General features: G+C 39.7%; 2 protein-coding genes across 3 annotated transcripts; both read right to left on the bottom strand.

Moving 5' to 3' along the window:
* Window positions 1–69: 69 nt before the first annotated feature.
* Window positions 70–14,343, bottom strand: scyl2 (SCY1 like pseudokinase 2). 2 transcript variants are annotated; one of them, XM_031758595.2, is made up of 18 exons: window positions 14,186–14,343; window positions 11,457–11,653; window positions 11,115–11,272; window positions 10,701–10,845; window positions 8,836–8,985; window positions 8,520–8,741; window positions 7,733–7,849; window positions 7,517–7,642; window positions 7,149–7,325; window positions 6,506–6,628; window positions 4,755–4,868; window positions 4,403–4,535; window positions 4,169–4,287; window positions 3,944–4,044; window positions 3,672–3,741; window positions 3,505–3,582; window positions 3,274–3,399; window positions 70–3,196 (listed from the first exon to the last, which is right to left on the bottom strand). In XM_031758595.2, exons 2-18 carry the CDS (start codon window positions 11,631–11,633, stop codon window positions 2,564–2,566), a joined length of 2,769 nt encoding a protein of 922 aa, XP_031614455.1. In that variant the 5' UTR covers window positions 11,634–11,653; window positions 14,186–14,343; the 3' UTR covers window positions 70–2,563. The 2 variants fall into 2 exon arrangements, with proteins under 2 accessions (XP_031614455.1, XP_039456933.1); XM_039600999.1 differs by lacking the exon at window positions 14,186–14,343 and adding an exon at window positions 14,016–14,069.
* Window positions 14,344–15,582: 1,239 nt separating this feature from the next.
* Window positions 15,583–19,957, bottom strand: depdc4 (DEP domain containing 4). Its single transcript, XM_031759474.2, has 9 exons — window positions 19,584–19,957; window positions 18,635–19,055; window positions 18,143–18,297; window positions 17,841–18,036; window positions 17,479–17,729; window positions 17,192–17,334; window positions 16,870–16,995; window positions 16,626–16,704; window positions 15,583–16,388 (listed from the first exon to the last, which is right to left on the bottom strand). Exons 1-9 carry the CDS (start codon window positions 19,657–19,659, stop codon window positions 16,189–16,191), a joined length of 1,647 nt encoding a protein of 548 aa, XP_031615334.1. The 5' UTR covers window positions 19,660–19,957; the 3' UTR covers window positions 15,583–16,188.
* Between the last annotated feature and the right edge of the window lie 326 nt (window positions 19,958–20,283).

The raw sequence follows: 20,283 nt of genomic DNA on the forward strand, positions 1-20,283 counted from the left end.
TCAAGTTTCTTACATTTACACTCAAAAAGCCAAAGTCAAAGAAATAAGCACCACCCTTTGACCAGATTAGATTGTGCACTTTCCTTTATATGTACAGATTTCCACCCTCAGAGACCAGCACCTTGACACATGAAACAAAGCCCACACTACACATATAGGACAACAGTCATATATAAATGATCTTGTAGAAGAATAAGCTTTCAGTTGTTCCTTTGGGGTTCTGCTAGGATATGTGAAACACACTCCAAAAACTACATCCATTTAGCAATGAAATCAAAAGTGCCACATGTCGATTGAAGGTTGAAAAACATCCATTTGCAGACACATTTTTAGTCTGGTATGTGAAAAGCAGAGGAATTAACAGAACCCGGGGATTCAGTTAAATGACTAACACTGCCATTTGTGGCATTTTTATACAAAACCAAAAGGGTTTTGCGATAAAAGATAACACATTTTAAACAATCATCATCATTATTATGGAAAAAACAAACAAAAACCTGTATGACCAATGTACACCTAAAAACCCTAAAATTGTGTGATTCTTGAAAAATGTAAGCTTTAGAATGAGCACACATTAATATCTAATTCTTTAGAAAATTTCACAGACCTACGTTATAAGAGGTCAAAACAAAGTTTTAGTTAAGGAGAGAGAGCTGTTTGAGCCAATCCATATGCACCCTTAACAACCGACAGTGATTATTGCACACAACTCAGCTAAGGCCTCTTAAATATTACCACAACAGAAAAAAAATGGCAAGGCCCTCTCAGAGCAATCCACTTTTAAATAAACTATTTATCTACACTTCATAATATGCCACCAGTACAGGTCTGCTGATAGCTGAAAAGTGCTACAATCAAAATATATTGTGATAATCTTTATTTCATAAACTGATCAACATAAATGGTAGCGCAGAAGTTTCTGAGTCCCTTAAAGATCTCATCAGTAAAAACGTGTTAATATATTTTTTCATTGGTCACTAGAATCATGAGGAATCATAAGAAAAGATGTTAATTAAACTTCAGATCTTCTGTGGTCAAGGAGAGTAACATGCAACAAAGCAAGTTGTTAGAGAAGCAAGTGCCAGACAGCTGATAAAGACGGAAAACATTAATACTTGAGTAACAGATGAGTGCTGTCTAGATTTAAATATGTACCCACGTAAGGCACAATAGCAAAAGCAGTGCATATGCTCCTTTATGTAGTGCCTTTTTAAAAAGGACACTGCTTCAATGGTTACTCCACACATCCGACACAGGTTAGTCATCCATACTGCGGTTACAGAAACTGGTCTTGTTACAAAAGAAGGTGCCTGGGCAGTCAAAACTGCTTACTTTAATGTGGCTGCAGAGAAACAGACTACAGAGGAGCTACTTGGTTTTCCTAGCCTGAACTGCAACGGTGGGGCTGTCAATTCGACACCCCCTCTCAGACTTCCTCCACAGAGGAGCCTCTTGGATGCAGATCAGAGACTGCAAGCTTCTCAGAGCCAAAATTCAAGCTACCGTCAGTCTACATTTAGATTACATTTTGTTGTTTGTGGCATTTGTTTCTGAGCCAGCTCTCTGATCATTTTAGACTTGCAGCAATTCTAAAAAACAGTCTGGAAAAGCAGTATAGTTCACATGGATGTAATCAGCCCACTGACTAGCCATTATGTGTTGTAATCAGTCCCATAAATAGTCAGCATGCACCCTTATCCACCTACTACCATCATAATTGGCAATAAGCAGAAAAGACCTCAATTATGCAGGAGCTCTCTAGTGGCTGTCTAAAGAAGTGCATTCCTTCTTTTCCTACCCAAGTAGTTTTTTAACCTAACATAATCAGCACAAGGACGCCAAGAAGCAGCAAATTCAAGTAAAAAGTAAGTGAAAGTAAAAATCAAGCCTAGAAGAAATTAGAAGAAGATTATGCCTCCACTTTCCTGCCTGCCTCTTTATGCACTATTTTTCCTGTTGAGCAGCCCTGCTCTACTGAGCCCACTAGCAGTGAGGTGACTACCTACTGTTAACAGTCATAGGAATAATAACAACAACCGATAACGGCAAATTAACGGGGTGATTACAATCCAAACAGGATTAAAGGTACGGAAGCCTGAAAATGACCAGATGAGACACACAGTAACCACTTTTTAAAAAGATTTTTTCTGCCAATTGTGTTGACTCAGATGTCACATGTTCAAGAAGTGAACTGCAGTCCATCCACTCGATCATTCATGTTATAAACACAAACCCTTCCTGAATAATCTGAGTTGGAATTCAAGTCAACCCATGTGGACTCCCAAGAACGTCAAGTACAAAAACAGTAGGAAACCCCCAGCATAGAAGAAGAAATTTCACCTCGATATTCTGTCCTAGTCAAGTAAAAATGGAATTCAGGTTAGTTTGCCAACAGAGAGAGTCAGAACTTAAGCCAGGTCAGATTAAAAATGCCAACAGTAAGACCCTTGAAAGGACTTTAAATCTTCACATTCAGTCGGCCTGTTCTTTGAGAATTCAAGGCTCTTCTGTCCACAGTCATTAAAAGAATATACTTAACCTGGAGTCTCTCTTTAATTCTTGTTTAGCCAAATAAGTCTTTCAGATCATTGTTGACAGATGCACTATGTTTTATCCCACTTGGGTTCATGCTAGGGGCAGCAGCAGCAGCAGCAGGTTGAGCAAAGTTCTGAGGGCTGAAAAAAGGGTTTGCTTGCATCCCAAACCCACCTGGCACCCCTCCCATACCAACTGACACACCCTGCATCTGAGTCTGAGGGTTCTGGGGTGAATTAAACTGACCGAGCCAAGGGCTGCTGGTTCCAGGTGGAGCTTTGGGACCGATCTGGTTAAGAGTGACTTTGGACTTGTTGGATGTAAAAAGACTGTCCAACGCTGACATGTCAGGAGGTTTATTTGTTTGTCCAGTTGTTCCTTGATTCTGTGTGAGGGATCCAAAGTTTGGGGTGCTGGTGGTGGTGGCCATTCCACCGTAGAGGCTGGGACCTGCAGGTCGCATGCCCATCCCCATGCCTCCTGTCTGGAAGCCCATAGCTGGGTTAAAACCGTTTGAGACCGAGGTTCCCATGGAGCCGACCATTGGACCGGAGGAGGGGAATGCAGACATGGTGGATCCTTGCACTGGGGCTGGTCGTGCTGTGTTTGCCATGGACAGAGATGTCATGTTGCTGAGTAGGCTGCTGGTCAGATCCTTAGTCTGTAACATAACAAGTAGAATGATTAGTGTTTGAGCACGAGTGTGTGTTTGTGTACGCAGATATTTTCAGGCTTTACCTGCGAGTTAGAGGCAGCGGTGGCTGGTTTGATCGTCTGTGGCGCTAACGGCTGCTGGTTCCTCAGTTTGGCTGCCTGTTCCTGCTCTTTAGCCAATCGCTGCTTCTCTTCTAGTGTGAGAGACACCTAGGGGTGTGCAAAGGAGGAAAGAAAATAAGCAAACCAGGCTGCATGCTAAATGAACAAAGAAGAAAGCGGGTGGAAAATAATCAAAAGAAATTTATTGCATACTCTGTTAGGCTGTGAGACTGGTGCTGCAGATCCATTTTCCTTCCCATGAACCCCTGTGCCACCAAAGATGTCATCAATCTGAAAGCAAAAAGGAGAGATTTTAAGAGAGGCTAACATTTACAGCCACCTTGTCAGAGCCGATGACTGTCATGAAAGCAAGCAATCACCTGGTTGCCAGAATTAGGTGGGCTCTTGTTCTCCTCTGCTTGGCTGAGTGGATTTGATATGTTCATGCTCCTGTTAAATGACATTTAACATTACCAGCAGTACTGTCTTTTAATTGCTCTCTATTAAAGATTAGAACTACTTTAAACATTCTAGGACATTTGTAATTTAAAAAACAACAACAACAAAAAAATCACCAATAATATTCATAGTCATTTAATCAAAGATAATTAGGAGTTTTACTGTACGTGGTGAACTAAATTAAGACAGACACCTCTGCTGCTCCTGCATGATGTGTAGCTGCTCCAGCTTGGTCTTGTGCTCTGTCTCCATGCGGCTCAGCATGTCACGGATAACCATCATGAAAGAGTTAAACTGGAAGAAAGCATATCAATTACCATCTAATGTGTTATATTAATATTTATATAAAGTTTTCTGTTGTTTTTAGAAAGTTACAGTTAAATAACATAAATATTATATCAGTTTGACTGTGCAGTACTTGATTGAGATTGAGGTTGTTGTCTATACTGAGGGAGACGAGGTGGGGCAAACTCTTGGCAGCAAGATGCTCTTTGGGGATGCCCAGCTTCTTGTGGCTGAATGTACACTTATAGATCCCTAAAGTAAAGAGGAAGTAAGTCAAATAAAGAATTCTTAAGAAAAACAAAATGTGAAATGATATGGTAATATGTGTAACTTCCTCTGAGGAGGGGAGACGCTATGGTTTGTTTACCTAAGATGCCCATGAGTACTGCTGGTTCTCTAGAGGGGATCTGTTGCAGGAAGGGCAGGATCTCATCAATGACATACCACTTGTCTAGATATTCTAAAATCTTCCCCAGGCACACGAGAGAGTTCACTCGCACCTACACATCGAGACAAGCAGACACACGGTGACACAGCAAATTACAGCATTAAACAGGAAACACTGAAACACATTTATGCATTTCAGTCAGTAGCTAACAACACTGAAAACAAGAATGTGGCATTTTCAGAAAAGACAAAGGCAAAGTAAAGCCTTTTTAATAAAACATAATTTTATGAAAGCTAACAGCTCGAGAGCAGAATGACCAATGTAGACTCACAGCAAGTGAGGATGTCTGTAGGCAGGCTGATTTGATCCGAGGGATGAGAGAGTTCTTCATAGATGGGTAATCAATCAGGTTTGCAAAGGTTGGGATGATGTTGAGGCACAGCTCCTGCTCAGCGAGAGATAATGTTATTAAATGTGACATTTTGATAATGAGTTGGAATTCATTCTTACTGTGCTTGCAACACTAAAAGGAGAACTAAGAGTACAGGCAAAGATGAATGTCTCAAACTGACAAAGCGCTATGCTAAAAATAAAGTAAGTAAAAATAAGTAAAAATTAGCAACTACTCTTATAAGCAGGGGTGCACATAAGTGGTCCGCAGGTGCGCATTCGCTGTCAAAATAAAAAAGACGCGCACCACATAAGAAGTTGCAACGCGCGTTTGCGTACATATAAAAGGCACTGTTTTTGTCCGCTAGAGTGGGATTTTCACGGCATATTCTGCACCACATCTCTGTGCGTTCATCATTTGTTGAAGCCAGCTCACCTCCTGCAACCACTTTTCAGAGAATACGCGCTTCTTTTGCAGTTCGGACTCCTTCTGACATTTCTTTGGAGGTGGAGGAACACCAAAGTAATTGCTTAAAGGAGCTTGCTTCTTCAACATATGTCTGTCCTCCTCCAGAAAATCTTATGTACGCAAACGCGCGTTGCAACTTCTTATCTGGTGCGTGTCTTTTATTTTGACAGCGAATGCGCACCTGTGGACCACTTATGTGCACCCCTGCTTATAAGCTGTGTCCCAATTCCTAGGCCGCATCCTTCGAAGGACCCGGCCTATGGGGTCTACGTGGGCCGAGTCCTTCGAAGACCGAGTACACTGGAAGTGCGAGGCTGTGAAATGGGACGGTCTAGCCTTCAGATTTGCGTCATCAGCTGTCTCGGTAGAGTTTAAGAAACTCAGCTGTCAGCTTCCTAAAATATAACAGGACACTGGAGTAAATTCTCTACCATCTCACACTTCTGTTTAATCAGTTTTCTGTTTGACGTTTATTAGGCTGTGTGAAAACTATAACTTTAATCTCAGCCAAACCGATTTACTCAGGAACTAATAAAACACTGAAAAAAGCCAAACAATAACATTTTTAAATTATCCAAGTGACTTGTATATCATGTTTGACCTTAGTAGCGAAAGACCGCTGGGGGTTGAAAACGATGTGCCGGGAGTTCGCTGTTCTCATCGGCTCTAGTGAGCCTCGACCTCCCAGTCAGCTATTGAGCTGGCGGGTAACAGACATCTACGAAAACGTTGGAGTACTTTTGCAAATATGTGATGTCTTGATAAATCAAGCAGATATTTGAAGTTTACACACCTACATTCTCGCCTGAATGTTTATTTTGTGACCCAGAGAGAGTAATATTAAAGCAAAGTAGCTGCTGCCATTGTTGGAAATAGGTTGGGCCACGAAGGATACACCGACCCATCCTTCAAATTTGGGGAAATGACAGACGCATTTGTTGGCAGCATTTGGAGCAGCCTTCAAATTGGGACAGCCTTCATCACCTGGCTGTGACGTAATCAGCCTTCAAATGCGGCCTCCAAAGGATGCGGCCTAGGAATTGGGACACAGTTATAGTGTTTCTAAGTTAAACAAAGGATATCTAAAGCAACAAAAACAAACCAGGCATACCAAGAAGGTCTTAGATGCAGTTTTATAACCATTCTATGTTTTTTCACAAATTATGTGCACAGTAGCTCCTTGAATCATAATCTATTTCACCATTTCTGTTTCCCCTGTGTACCTGGATCTGTACTGAAGGGGCTTCCAGAGCTCTGTAGACCATGGGCAGCACACTATTCTTTATATCATCTGGTGGCGTTTTAGTCAGCAGTAGGTCCATCTTTTGCAGGAATATCAGCAGAATCTGCACAACACAGAGGCTCAGTTAATAAAACAAGAGTCAAAAGGGAGAAAATACTAGCCTATGTTAAACAGGTGAGTACAGTGGAAGATGGAAGTAAAAGACTCATTCCAGTGGTTTTAGTACAGCTTTTAGTATCACTAACAACATAACACATACACTAAGCCGATGTTACGAGAGAATATTCACAGCAGAAAAACCACTCACCATATTGCTAGCCTGAAGAGGCATGGGAAGAAAAATACAGAGAAGTCTTGATAATGCGACAGAACAAGACATAAAGCACCATGCGTTTTAGGCAGGCTATATACAACTGTTCAATCACGTATCATAACTCAATTACACACAAAGTGGGAAAAAAATATCATGCGAACAGAGTTTTTAAAACAGATATACCTCCATACCTGAGGATCCATCCTAAGACGACGTGTATATTACAAAAGTGAAGTTTCTTAAAGCACCAGTTGTTGCAAACGTGCACAAGTTTAGATTAGTGTATGTGTCAGGTTACATTTCTGTATACCTGAATAGGCTCTTGCTGCTTGAAAACAGGCGTGAGGTCAGGCAGGATGAGGCGAACATACTCCTCCTTGGTGCACTCTTCAGCAATCAGCAGCACGTTGGGAAGCACAAAGGGAACCATGTCCGGATTGACGAACTCAGAGGTCAAAGCTGGCAAGATGCGATATACAACCACTCTCTAAAGAGAAGACATAACAGAATAGGTAAAAGATGAAATGACATGACTAATATCAGTCATAAGATCGAATGTAACACAGTAATACTGCTAACTCAGGAGTAAACCAACGTGTTTATACAAATCCTGAAAATGAAATCTCCAGTATTCACACTGCAAACAAGTCTTTGGGGGGGCTTGTTTGCAGCATTTACCTTTGGTAGCTTGGGTAGGACTTTGGGGAGTCCTTTGTAGAACTGGGACTTCTGTAGGTTGTCCCTCTGGAAGAGGGAATCAAAGTACTGCAGCGTGACTGCACCAACATCATCAAAAAATGGGATCTGAAAAACACACACAAAAAATATTTTTCCTCGAAGGGAGGCCTATGGACGGTGGAATGATATTCTCATGCAGGCAATGAATATGCAGACCTTAGTCATCTGGTCGGCATCAGGCCGGACATTAGGTGTGACACTCAGCAGCATTTTGACATGCTCCCGCACCTCCTCTGGGATCTTGCTCAGCACCGCTGGACTCATGCTGCTCAACTACAATTGAAAGACAAGAATAAACCCCATAACAGTAACATATACCCAAGTTATTTGTATTATAGCTGTAATTTATTCCATAATTTATCAACACATTAAGTCCACATTAGTTTAGAGGAGCTTGTCTTGGAGTTTAGACCGTTACTGTCATGGTTCTCTTGTGTCTGAACTATGAGTTGGTAAATGACTCAGATCTGAACAGATGACAGTAGCTGAGCATAAAAACTAAACAAACCAGCTGGAGTTTACTTCTATACTGTCCATACTAATATTTGCGATGAAGGCTTTGAAGGAATAGCTGGGAACCAAATAAGTGTATTTTTTCCCTTTATTATGGTCCACTTTTATTCTCAAGGCAACATTGGCATCTTGGCACAGCTGCACATCATTTTTTTGTTTACTTCAAACATCTGCTCTCTAATGACTGGTGACAATCAAATCCCGTTCGCAGGGAATTCAGCTCAAGTGGAGGGCATCAAGGAACAAAAATAAGAGGAGGGTGGAGAAAGACAGATGCACATGCCAAAAAAACAATGCCTCCAACAAGCATTTTTGAGAATCAAAGCCAAAGACTAGTAGTCTGTGCAAAGGTTTGTTTGTTTTTTTGAGCAGCAGTCATTAAAAAAAAAAAAAAAAAAAAAAAACATGTCTACAGTACAGCTTCACTCACCTGGTCCAGCTGCCTGCTGAAACTCTTAAAAATGTCATGCTTGTTGACTTGGAAAACAGGCTTCCCCTCATTGAAGACAGCATGCATGACCACGCCCAGAGAATACATGTCAGAGGCAGCGTCACAGCTAACCGACAGTATGTACTCAGGAGCCAGGTACTCTGGGTTGGGTAGGCAGAGTGGAGGAAGGTTGGGCTGCCACTCTTTACATGTGTACTTGGGCTACAGGAAATTAAAGCAAGACGTCAAAAAGTTGCAAGATGTTTTTCTGCTAGAGCTTCGTGACGGCAATAAGCCAAGCAGGCTGAAAACATACCTCAGCATCTGACGGGTTGTTAGAGGAGATGCTGAAGTCAAAACCCATGATCTTCCACGCACCACTCTTGTTGAGGATAATGTTCTCTGGACACAGATTGCCATGGACCATTTTCACCCCGCTGTGGAGAAAGGACAAACCCTCCGAGATCTGAAGAGAGAGAAAACTGAAGTTATTGGGAAATCTGAACAAGATAAATTAATTATTAATCATGGTTTGCCTCAAACAACCAAGATACACCAGTATTATCAGTTTAACTGGGTCAACATACATTTTAACACACTGTAAATGAGTTCCGGGTCATAAAGTTTAAACACAATTCTGCACTGCTGCAGTAAAAGTTGTGTAACAACCAACTGATGTTAAACACTGCAGGCATTTCTTTTAAGGTCTTTCAGCTTAAATCCCCTGCTTTATATAACAGATGAGAGATGCTCTGAGGAAAAAAGATCGAAAAATTAGGACCAATGTGGGTGACAGAGACAATAAAGGAGGTGGAGGTGAATGTAAAATGTTCCCTGGCATTACAGCCTGTCATAAAACATCATAATTCTAAAAGGTGAGAGGCAAGGCTTGGCATCAAGCAGGTTCAACTGGCTTTGAGAAGAAAGAGCATAGAAAATGTTTTGGATCTCCAAGAATAGTACTAAGAAAAAATAGAAGAAAAAAGAGAAGAGGAAGCATGCACTAAATAAACACCAGTATTTCTTACTCTGTAACCTGTAAAGAACAACTGAGAAGTTGATTATTGCAACTACATTAATAACCAGTACTGTAGTGTAAATAAATGCTTAATTAAAAGCTTTAAGGGTCTAGTTTGCCATGTGCTTTGCTCAGTCTCAAATTACTATAGTGACAGTAAATTGATCCCTTTACTATGCAAAAGTCGTAAGCTACCCTTCATTTCTTTATATTTTAATAGGAAAATGGGAAACAGATGTAGACATTTATTGATCTATTATTCTGATTTATTGTTCTGTACTCTGTTAAGATGACCTCCCACTGCTTCAATAAAGTTGAGGTCCAGCCTCTGGGGAAGCTAATCTATGACTGATAGTGTTTATTGTGCTTTTTTTTTTTTCTATCCAGGTATGCTTTTTTTCAAGTCATTGCCAACCAGATGCTTTCCAGATGATGTTACCTGGTGGATAAAAATCTGATGGTAATGTTCTGGGTTTATAATTCCATCAATTCTGACGAGATCCCCAACACCACCGCCTGAAATGCAGCCCAAAACCATGACAGGGCCTCTACCGTGTTTTACATATGTCTGTAAACACTCGTTGTTATACCTCTCTCCTGACCACCTCCATACATATTAACGATGACTTACAAACATTTAAAGTTTGAAATCTTCACTCCATCAGACCAGTTGCTACTAATTTTCAGTTGTGTAATTTGGCATTTTTCAGCCTTTTCTCTCTGTTTTTGTTCCTTAAGAATGATTTCTTGACAGCTTCACTTCCACTGACACCATTTCTGATGACGCTTCAGTGAACAGCAGATGGATCAAGTGAAGGGACACATGAGTGTCTCAGGTCCTGTGTCAGGTCTTTTGGTTTATTTTTTTTTCTTAGTTCTTAAGGATATATATAGCTTTCAGATACTGACAATCTGCTGTACATAGTTTTATTTAGGAATGCTACTTCTTTTGTTTTCCACTTTGTCCTACTGGAGTGAACTGAAAATGAAGAAACAAGAGGTCGCTCAAGACTTTGGCACAGTCTTCTATGTTTGGGGTTTTAGGTGGGAAAACAAAAACTCAACCCATGTGCTATCAAATCTGACTGATCTTTTTTTAAACTTACTTATCAAGAAACACGCAGCCATAAAAAAAAAGAAATCTATTCTGCCTACATGCTCACCTGTAGCAAGCCATACTTGGTCTCCACATCATAGAGCTTGTACTCCTTGATGTCGCTGGGCACAGGGCTGGGCAGGTTGTCCCATTGGCCAAGCACGTTGGACAGGCTGGCAAACACTGGCTCTGTACAGAATGCCAAGCAGTCTCTGAGGGCCAAATAAATAAATGTCATCAGTTCAATTCAAAGCAATAACAGACAGAAAATAAACAAAACAGAAAGAGTAAAAACAGACGGAAAAGAATTATGAATTTAGAGCTGTCATGGATGACAAGAAAGAAAGCACAAGGCCTTAACCTTTACTTGCCATGATCTATTTTCATCTCAAATGTCAAGAGATCCTCTGAGCAGTGACTCATTCAGTTTCATCCATGACATACATACATGTGTGAATTTGTGTGCGTGTGTGTTAATCACCGTGACTCTTCCAAGGGATGCTGAACAGTTAGGAGACGGGGGTGACGCAGTCTGGTTAACTGTTGCACGCCTCTTTTCAGTGAATCGATGATTTGGTCCTTCTCAAATTTCTGATACTTGTCAATCATTTTCTTGTCAAAAACAAAAACTGCTACTTCCTGGAGGGTAAAAGACATACGAGGACATGGTGACAGTGCAGTTTTCAGTCTCAGATTCATTCCTTTTCCTTTTCCCCTTTCAGCACAAGTCAAGTAAATCATTTATGAACTTGGATCAAATCTAAACTTCTGTCAAGAGGTGGTCTGGTCAGAGAGAGAGAGACACTGACAGACACACACACACCTGTTTGGTGGACTTCTTGGTGCCATTATAGATCCTCCAGCTCAAGCCGGGACCGCCGCTTGCAATGTGTCGCCCGACCTCAAACTCCCGTGTCACAGGGTTACCCATAACAGCGCTAGTGACATCGGCTGTCACCTTAGTGACAGTGCTTTTCAATTTGTTCAGCATGGACTCCATGTTCAGGCTCGACCTGACAGCTGAGATAAAACATTGATGATGATCATTAAGCTACAGTCAGTCAAATGTGGAAATTCTTTGCAGTTTTTGTAACCAAGCATGTTACATGCACATTTACAGTACACTCCACTATTATTCTTAATATGGCAATGCCCCAAATTGCAAGTTGACCATGCAAACTGTAAATTCAGTTTGGATATTACGCATCAGACCTTATTCTGATGATAGAATTTTTCAATAAAGATGTGGAATGGTGGTAATATTAGATTCAGTACATTTAGTTCTGGTCAGTAGGAGAAAAAACAAAAAAAAAAAAACAAACTTCTTTTCAATGATATAAAAAGACTTTGATATCAACAGGTCTTTGGATTTCTGCAGATACTGAAGAAACACCTTAAAAAAAAAAGACAGTGCTTGAAGAAATTAAATAGGAAAGCTGTGTTTACACAAAAAAAGCCCAATAATGAGATTCATTAAATCAGTTCCTTTTGCAAAAGATCAGTAAACTGTGGCCACATATCAATAATTTAATTAAAATATGAAGCTGTTTCAAATGTGTTTCCTTTTCCTGTTTAAGAATAGGCCTTTGTGATTTGACTGGTGACCCTACTAAGAAGCCTCTAAAAATGCGAGTGTGCATTCCCAAACCTGTTCCCTGGCTTTCCCCCCGTACTCATGTTTAGCAAAACCTGCTACTAGATTAAGTTGAAACTGGTGGAAGGCTTCGCAAAAAGGTTATTTTCTTATTTTGTCAGCTTCACGGGACTTGAAACACGAATATTCTGTGTAGGTAGTTGGTGAAAGAGGCATCTGTGTGCTTCTGGCAAAGCAAAAGCCTTCAACAATCCATTAGACATGCACTAATGCACCTGCTTGAAAATTTGCACATCAAAGTCCCCACCAGCGTCCTCCCTGTGCTGGCTGAGGAGAATAAGCATAGCAACGATCCACGCTGTCCCGAGAAATATAAAATGACTCAGAGCAAACTGAGCCACACCATATTAATGCTCTCTTTCAAAATAGTCTAGAGTAAGAGCAAGTTAGGCAACAGAAACCCAGACAAAAGAGCATGACTGATGATTGTGAAGCAAGGTTTTTTTTGTTTCTTGTGTTCGTTTTTTTAAAATGCGAACACTTCCTTCAGTGTTCTTAATCTTTCTTGAGCAGCCTTCTAGACCTTTGATGTTTGAACTGAACAAGCTCCCAGCAAATCCATACATTGCCACGTAAGCTGCAGTTTTAATAATTAATTCTTTACAGAACCCTACATTTAAAGTGTTATGGATGGGTTTAAAATTTTCAAAGCACAGTGATTCTTAATAAAACGAAAATGCTTTCAAACTTAAATTCAATGTTGACTTTGCTGTGGTTTGCTGGAGGAGCAGCATCGGAGCTGCTGACACCAACAGACTGAATAAAACAATTAGGAAAACCAGGGTCTGTGACTGACTGCAAACTGGATGTTTTTGAAGCTGTGGTGGAGAGATGGTCACTGAACACATTTTTATCCATCCACAGATAATCCAGACTAGCCTGTTCACTTCCTGAACAGGCAGTTGCCAGACAATATTATCATTTCCTCATCATTTCAACTACTGTTACAGCAGAATTTTCCTATTATGGGATAAATAAAGTATTTCTCATCTCATCATGTGCAGCATCACATAGCATCACCTACTTTCGAAGCTGTTAGTGTTCTAGGATTTGTCCCTCAGTTTAAGAATCTAAACCTAAAACCCTGATGCTTCATTTGAAGATGTGGCAGTGCTCTGAAAAATGCTGCAAAACTTCTAAAGCACTAAAGGCAATCAGATTTGAAGATTTCATAGAACAGAGAGCATCATAGCCTATTTTACCACGCCACTGCTTCTGTCTGGAAAGAGTGAAAAGGCCAAAAAACAATGGCAAAAATATCAGTACGCATGAATAGAAACCCATGACCCTGTTTTTCTTTGCAACAAGCTTCCTGACTGTCTGCTGACGAGTAACTAAATTGAAACGCGTGATTTACTTGACTGTAATCTATAGTAATACCAGTTGCTAGCCTAATAAAGTCGTTAGTACCTTAGCAGCTGGTCCCCAGAGAGCCTGTTAATATCATGGTGGATTTGTGTATGAAAACTGGACGTATCTAATAACAAGTAAGTAATGTCGGCAGGAATGAATAAGTTCTTACTATACGACACGATCAAGCCACATATTAGCATGGGTTTCAAAGTGTTATGGGTCACTCGGCGTGTCTGTCAGATCTGATTGTGAAATACCTTGATGTTAGCCGAGTTAACCATCTTGTTTTGCACACAGCCAATGTAAACGAGCACTGATAGCACGGCTGGCAGTCAACAGATATCTTTCCAATCCTTCTGTTAACCCTTTACCTACCTATGTCGCAGACATCATCGTTGCAATATGTTGCCTTTTTCCCCACATGAACACGGCAGTCACCTGCCCAAGCTAACTAGCCGACAATGCGCAAGTAGACAGTGACGTTCCAGTCAAACAGCGATTATTTCTATATAAAACTTCCACTTCGAATGCCTCCAGCTACTTACCTTAATATTAAAAAAGGGTCTCCGCTTTACTTCCTATTATAAGTGGACTCTCAGCCGTACCGCTGTCAGTAATGGCTGTGAAACACAGCCCCCATGTCTTCCAGTAGCATACGAAATGAGTTAGCTTGGTACGCTAGTGAACGAAGAGCTCTACTTCCGGGTTTGTTAATGGAGTCAGGTGCGTCAACGTCATCAGATACTTTTTTTTTTTTTTTTTAACAAATAACCAGTTCGAGGTCGGTTTAATTTTATCTAAGTTAAAACTGAACTTTTATACACGGTCATTATTTCACACTTTGTCGATTTATTCAAACAATATGTTTATAATAAATTATTAGAAAAATATAAACCTATTAATACGAATACGCATTTTAAGGATTATTATGTATTTAGAGGATAATTTAGGCTTGGTTACAGAGCGACAGGTTACAGAGTTCCTGTCGTTTGAAACGTGGTTTCAAACGACAGGAACCAATTTGTATTATGTATTTGAGAATAACAAATAATAAACCATCAAAAGGTTGTTCTGTGCAATGTGTGGTGAAACCACGTTACCAATACTCTAAAACCTAAAAAAGTAGATTTAAAAAATGTGTTTTAATAGGTTCTTGACCAAAAAGTCAAAGATAGTCACCCTCATACTGAACACTCGAATATTTATTAAATTTCAGACTGGAATTAACTTAGTGAGAAAACATTTGCAGTAATAGTAGTGTTGAAAATCCTAATCAGAAACAGATGACGTGTGTCAAAAAAATTATAATTTATATTTATCCTCACTATGCCATTACAAAACATTAACTTCTAGTTTGCACTGTGATACATAGACTGCAACATCTAAAGTTCTAGAAAGGCTTTATTAAACATGTTAATCTGACACAAAGTAAAGTATGTTTCAGCATCATAAAGTGTATTTTTAAGATGATTTCAGTGTTTCTGAAATAAAAGATGATAAAATGAGACCACATTTTTATTACGACCAACTCTTCATTACAGTGATGCTTATAATTTTTAAAGAAAAATTACATCAGTAGCGTATCCAGTTAGAGTACCACACTTTTTCCAATGAGGTCATAATGTCTATCTTTCAAGTAAAAATCCTAAAAACTTCCAATTAGAATATTTAAATTATGGCACTAAATACAGTCATTAACCATAAAATTATACATGAGGATAGTTAGCCTAACCCCCTCTTTCATTTAATAATAACATGTTTTTAGAATGCTCACAGAAAAAGAAATTATTTCAACAATTAGTGTTTTTCTTTCAAGTACAGCTACCAAATCAAGGCCCCAAAATGGATAACATCTTTACATCTTTTTGTGATGTAGAGAAATTAATGCTTAATCAAAACGTACAGCCCCAGAAAAGCACAACACTATTCCCAAGGCCTGGTGCACACTGAAAAAAAAGTGTTTATTTTTATACATCCAAATAGAGCACTTCAGCCTAGAAGCACAAGTTAGTACACAAGCTGTTCACTTAATGTTGCAGCAAAACAACCATCTGATGGTTGAGAGAATTCATATAGTATTGAAATTTAAGTAATCCCTTTACACCCTTTTAACACTTGATTTTAACCTGCAGTAAATCTAAATTGTAGAATGTAAAATCTGTGCCAACGATCAATTTTTTTTGTTTAAATTACACTTCACTTACCATCATTACAGGAATTATACAATAAACAACATAGTTTTCAAACTAGTGCAATACTTTTTACAGCAGTTGTTCACCAGAACTAAAATTTCATTGCCTTCAAGTTAACAGCACATTTAAAAATAAAAGTTCAGCTATCATTACCTCTTGTAGTATGTATCAACCTCAGGATGCCATCCCCACTCTGCATACTACACAGAGGTGTAACCATATGCAAATCAGTACTTCCATGTTCAGTTAGAATCATAAAATGCATTCAAGTTTAACCTTTTTTTTTAACTCCTGAAACTGCGTGAATTTGTCAAGTACACCCATGAAGTCAAACCAGTCCCAGCTACTTGTGTGTTTCAGAAAGTGCTAGAGAAGTGCTGCAGAAAGACCACAGGGTGATGCTTTTCAAACTCTTTGAGCAGCCTCCTCTTCTCCTTGGCAGACATCCTCTTGCTCGAGGAAATGTCATGAAGAAGTTGTTTGAGGCTCTTCAGGGTGGTAGCCTCACGCTGGTCCTCGTATTCCTGTGGAGTCACCTGCTGGCAGAAGGTGAACGCTGCAACAAAACATGAAGAGGATTTCATGTTTTTTTAATAGAGGATGCACAGTGCTCGGGAACAAGTGGGTTTTTTTGTTTTGTTTTTTAATGTGGATCTGGAGCAACAGTGTTTCCAAATACAGTTAGGTACACAAAAAAAACGAAGTACAGTGTATCTATACATAGTGAGCTGTTATCTCATCCGATGGTGTACTGTTTGATGGTTTGCCAGAGTGTAATTAACATTGAACTTACTAGCAAATGAGTCAGGATCTTTTCCCTGCTGCACAGTCCTCAGTGTTCTCCTCACAGCTTCAATAAGGGTTGTAGGTGTCTATTATTATTGCAAGATAAGACAGTAAAAGGAAACACTGTAACAACTACCAGGTACTTGTAGAGAGATTAAAAAGTAAACTTAAGGCTGGTTGAAATCCAGACAGAAACACATGTTTGTCTAAGAAGACTACTTCAATGTAGTTCTGAGAGCACAGAATTTTACCTTGAAGAGCTCAGAGTGATTGTCCATGAGAAAGAACACCAGAGCTTCACTCTGTGATCGAGTCAATTCATGATTCTGAACAAGAGCTCTCTGAAATGTGCGGCACACCAAGGATCTGTTATCAGTCTGAAAGGACAAAAAATAGGTTTAAATTCAATTCCATTCATAATTTTACAAAATAAAGCTACGGTACTATCAGATTATTCAGTGAAACAGCTTCAAACATGTTCAGTTATTTTCTATATGGACTATTTGCCTTTTATTATTCTATACGAGTGCAAAAAGATGGAACTGGCAGTGTGGTTTAGAGGATGCTGCTGACCTGTTTCTGCAGACGGCAAGTATCTGAGCGAGCTGCTATCGCCATGAAGGCCAGAAGTCTCTGCAGTTCATCTCTCAGACTTGTTTCCAGCAGCCGCAAACACAATTGAGATGCTTTGATGGCATCCTGCAGCTTCCCTTCATCTGGAAAGCAAAAGACACAAGCAAAATATTAACCTTCATGACTGGAAAAAAACTGTGGTACAGATCATAGCCCTGTCACTTAATGCTCCACACCATAAATCAGAAAGTCACTATAAACTTAAACTTAGCTCTTTTGGTTCTTACCCAGTAAATTCAGAACTGCAATATGTATGTCCAGGTAACGCCCTGAAATGAGTGGAGATTTTTCTTGTCCACTGTAGTATTTGGCAATGGTATCAAACAACAGCCTCTTCTTGCTTGTCATATGTTCTGCACTGGGATCCTCCAAAGACGCATTTCCAAATTGCAGGCTTAGCTGTTCTCCTGCAACCACGATCAGCTGGTCGGGAAAGAGTTCCAAACAGTCTGCTGCTGCTGACAGCCACTCATCCAACCTGGAAAAAAAAAAGTATGAAAGAACATACTACAGGTGTAATGGAATATATGAACAAATAGGTCCCAAGCTAAAGTGCAAAATCCTCAACGGGATGAATCAGAGGACTGACTGGGGTAGGGGAATGGTGTCAGACAGCTCTCGTTCCAAGCATGTGTTAGAGATAACCAGATCCTGGTTGGCCAGAGGAGCTTTGCAGGCTTGGGGATGAACTCTTTCAGGAGAGTTAAGAATGCAGTCCAACACTGGCAATTCTACTAACTGCAGCAGCTGCAGCACAGTTTGCTGCTTCCAAACCTGATCTGACACTATGGAAGGAAGAAAGAGCAAAATAAACAAAAACAAAAAATTTAAGAAAAAAATATCTGTCCACTTGAAACTACCCCCTACTATAGTGGCACATTTGCTCATTACCAGTTTTGGAAAGAAAGGTAGAAGATGTGGTGGTTCTGTTGAGAGCTGCAGAAAAGGATGGCTGCAGATTGATGGCCCTTAGCAATCTTTCCACCCTTCTGTCTGACGATCCAACAGCAAGAGGATTGGCAATTGTTCTTAATTCATTCAGCCTCCTGAAAGAACAGGAAACATTTGGATGATAGCAAACACTTTGGTTCTGTGTATGTGTTTCTTTTTTCTAAATAAAAATCTAAATACAAAATGTTGTAATATTTAGTATGAGTGTTGATGTTTATAATGTCTAAGCTATGAAGAAAGTGAAATTAGAACATTAAGATAAATGCAATAAATTTACTAAAAAAAAAATCATAATACACCTATTCTGCAAAGATGAGAGTTTCAGAGTTCAGATCAGCACTTTCAGTGGTGTTTCACATGCTTTAATACTGGGAAAAAATGTAAATTAAGCGCCAATGTAACATAACAGAGAGGATTTTATGTAAAACTCACCTTGAGCTCCTCTTCCTTTTTATCTCCTGTTGTTCTGGCAGTATGTTTTCTGCATCAATGTTTCCCTTCACATCAGAATTCGAAAATCCTTTATATTCCAGAAAACGGTAAAGACTGCAGCTGCTGTCCTCAAAGGCCACCTCCTTGTCCCTGCGAAACAGCTTTGTGCCTACTGGTTCAAATACCTTTGCCTCCATCAAAGCCTGACAAAGCCGAGCAGCTTTGAGACGAGAAACTTCACTTGTGCAAAATGCCACGTTCTGCATCAAGTAACTGAGAACTGCGTCCACAGCGTCTGAGCCTGTGAAACATTCAGCGTAAACACGTAAATGTCTCCTGCAGCTGCGTACTTCCACTTGAGTCTGTAGGGCTTGGATGATGTTGTGCCACAGCTGGGTGGCACCAAAGGGCCCAGAGAAGCCTGTTGGTAATTAAAGAAACAGAGGTTTGAGGAAAAAGTGACTCCAGTGGGTTTAAACTAGAACTTGCTTAACTGTAGCCAAAGGTAATTGTTGGATGTTAATGACTTGTTGAGAAGTTTGAAGGATAAGGGGAGTTTGTAATATCTCCTCCATCTCATTAGAAAGGGTTAGGATTACGACTGTTGTTGTGATTTGGCGCTGTATAAATACATATTGAATTGAACTGAAATTAATTGAAGTAGTAAGTAAAAGCTACACTGCACGTCATTACCACGGTATTACGGTGTTTATGTACTAATACTAATACTAATGTATTTGAAGTACTTTACGAGACTATTTCAATTTTATACTTTATTTTATAAAGCTACAGTTGAAAGTGTTTGTGGTGGCAACCGTGTTAATAATTATCACCAGTTCCATCTAGCATGTGTATTAATGGCTATGCTATGTTTGCATAGTCTTTTTTGTAAATGAGAAACTCGCTAAAACGAAACGTATTTAGAAAAAAAAAACCACTCATATCTTACCATGCTGTAGATTTTCACGAAAGCTTCGAGTTTGGCTGTTCAACCTTCTAAACCGAGGAGTCAAATCAAGCGCCATCACGAAACTCTATGTGTGACGTAATCACGTTCTTCTTCGTCTAAAATTAACCGACTTAACCCCGCTGCTGCCCCCCAGAGGCTATAACAGCCACACGTACAAAAGACCCCGAAAAGTTTTTATTTTATTTGTTTTGTTTTGTTTTTTTAAGGACATTTTTATAACAATGCCTAAAGTCGAATAAAAATCAAACTTTTACAGTTGTTATATTTAAGATGTGCTGCCATTGGAAACATGCTGAAAAGACTCAATTTTTCATAAGTTATGCATCTGGACATCTTTTCTCAAGATGTCATATAACCACACAATGACCACACTGTAGTATTAATATAATAAAATCCTTCCACCTAAGACCCGTATATTTTTTAGGGGTCTTATGTTAAGGGAAATAATAGAGAGCACAGGCGTCCACACTACCACACACACAATACTGTGAAGGTTCTGAGGTTACATCCGTAAACAAAACAACCCACGTGAACACAGACGTTTTGGAAAAGCAGGGCGGGGTGTACCATTCTACGACAGCTTGATAAAATGTAGACCGTAGTATTACATTACCCTTTTCTGAACTAAATATGTGCACATTCTTGTATTTGCTCTCTTTAAATTGTAGATTCTTTTTTA

Source organism: Oreochromis aureus, linkage group 17, assembly GCF_013358895.1.
Source record: "Oreochromis aureus strain Israel breed Guangdong linkage group 17, ZZ_aureus, whole genome shotgun sequence".
NCBI classification, from domain to species: Eukaryota; Metazoa; Chordata; class Actinopteri; order Cichliformes; family Cichlidae; genus Oreochromis; species Oreochromis aureus.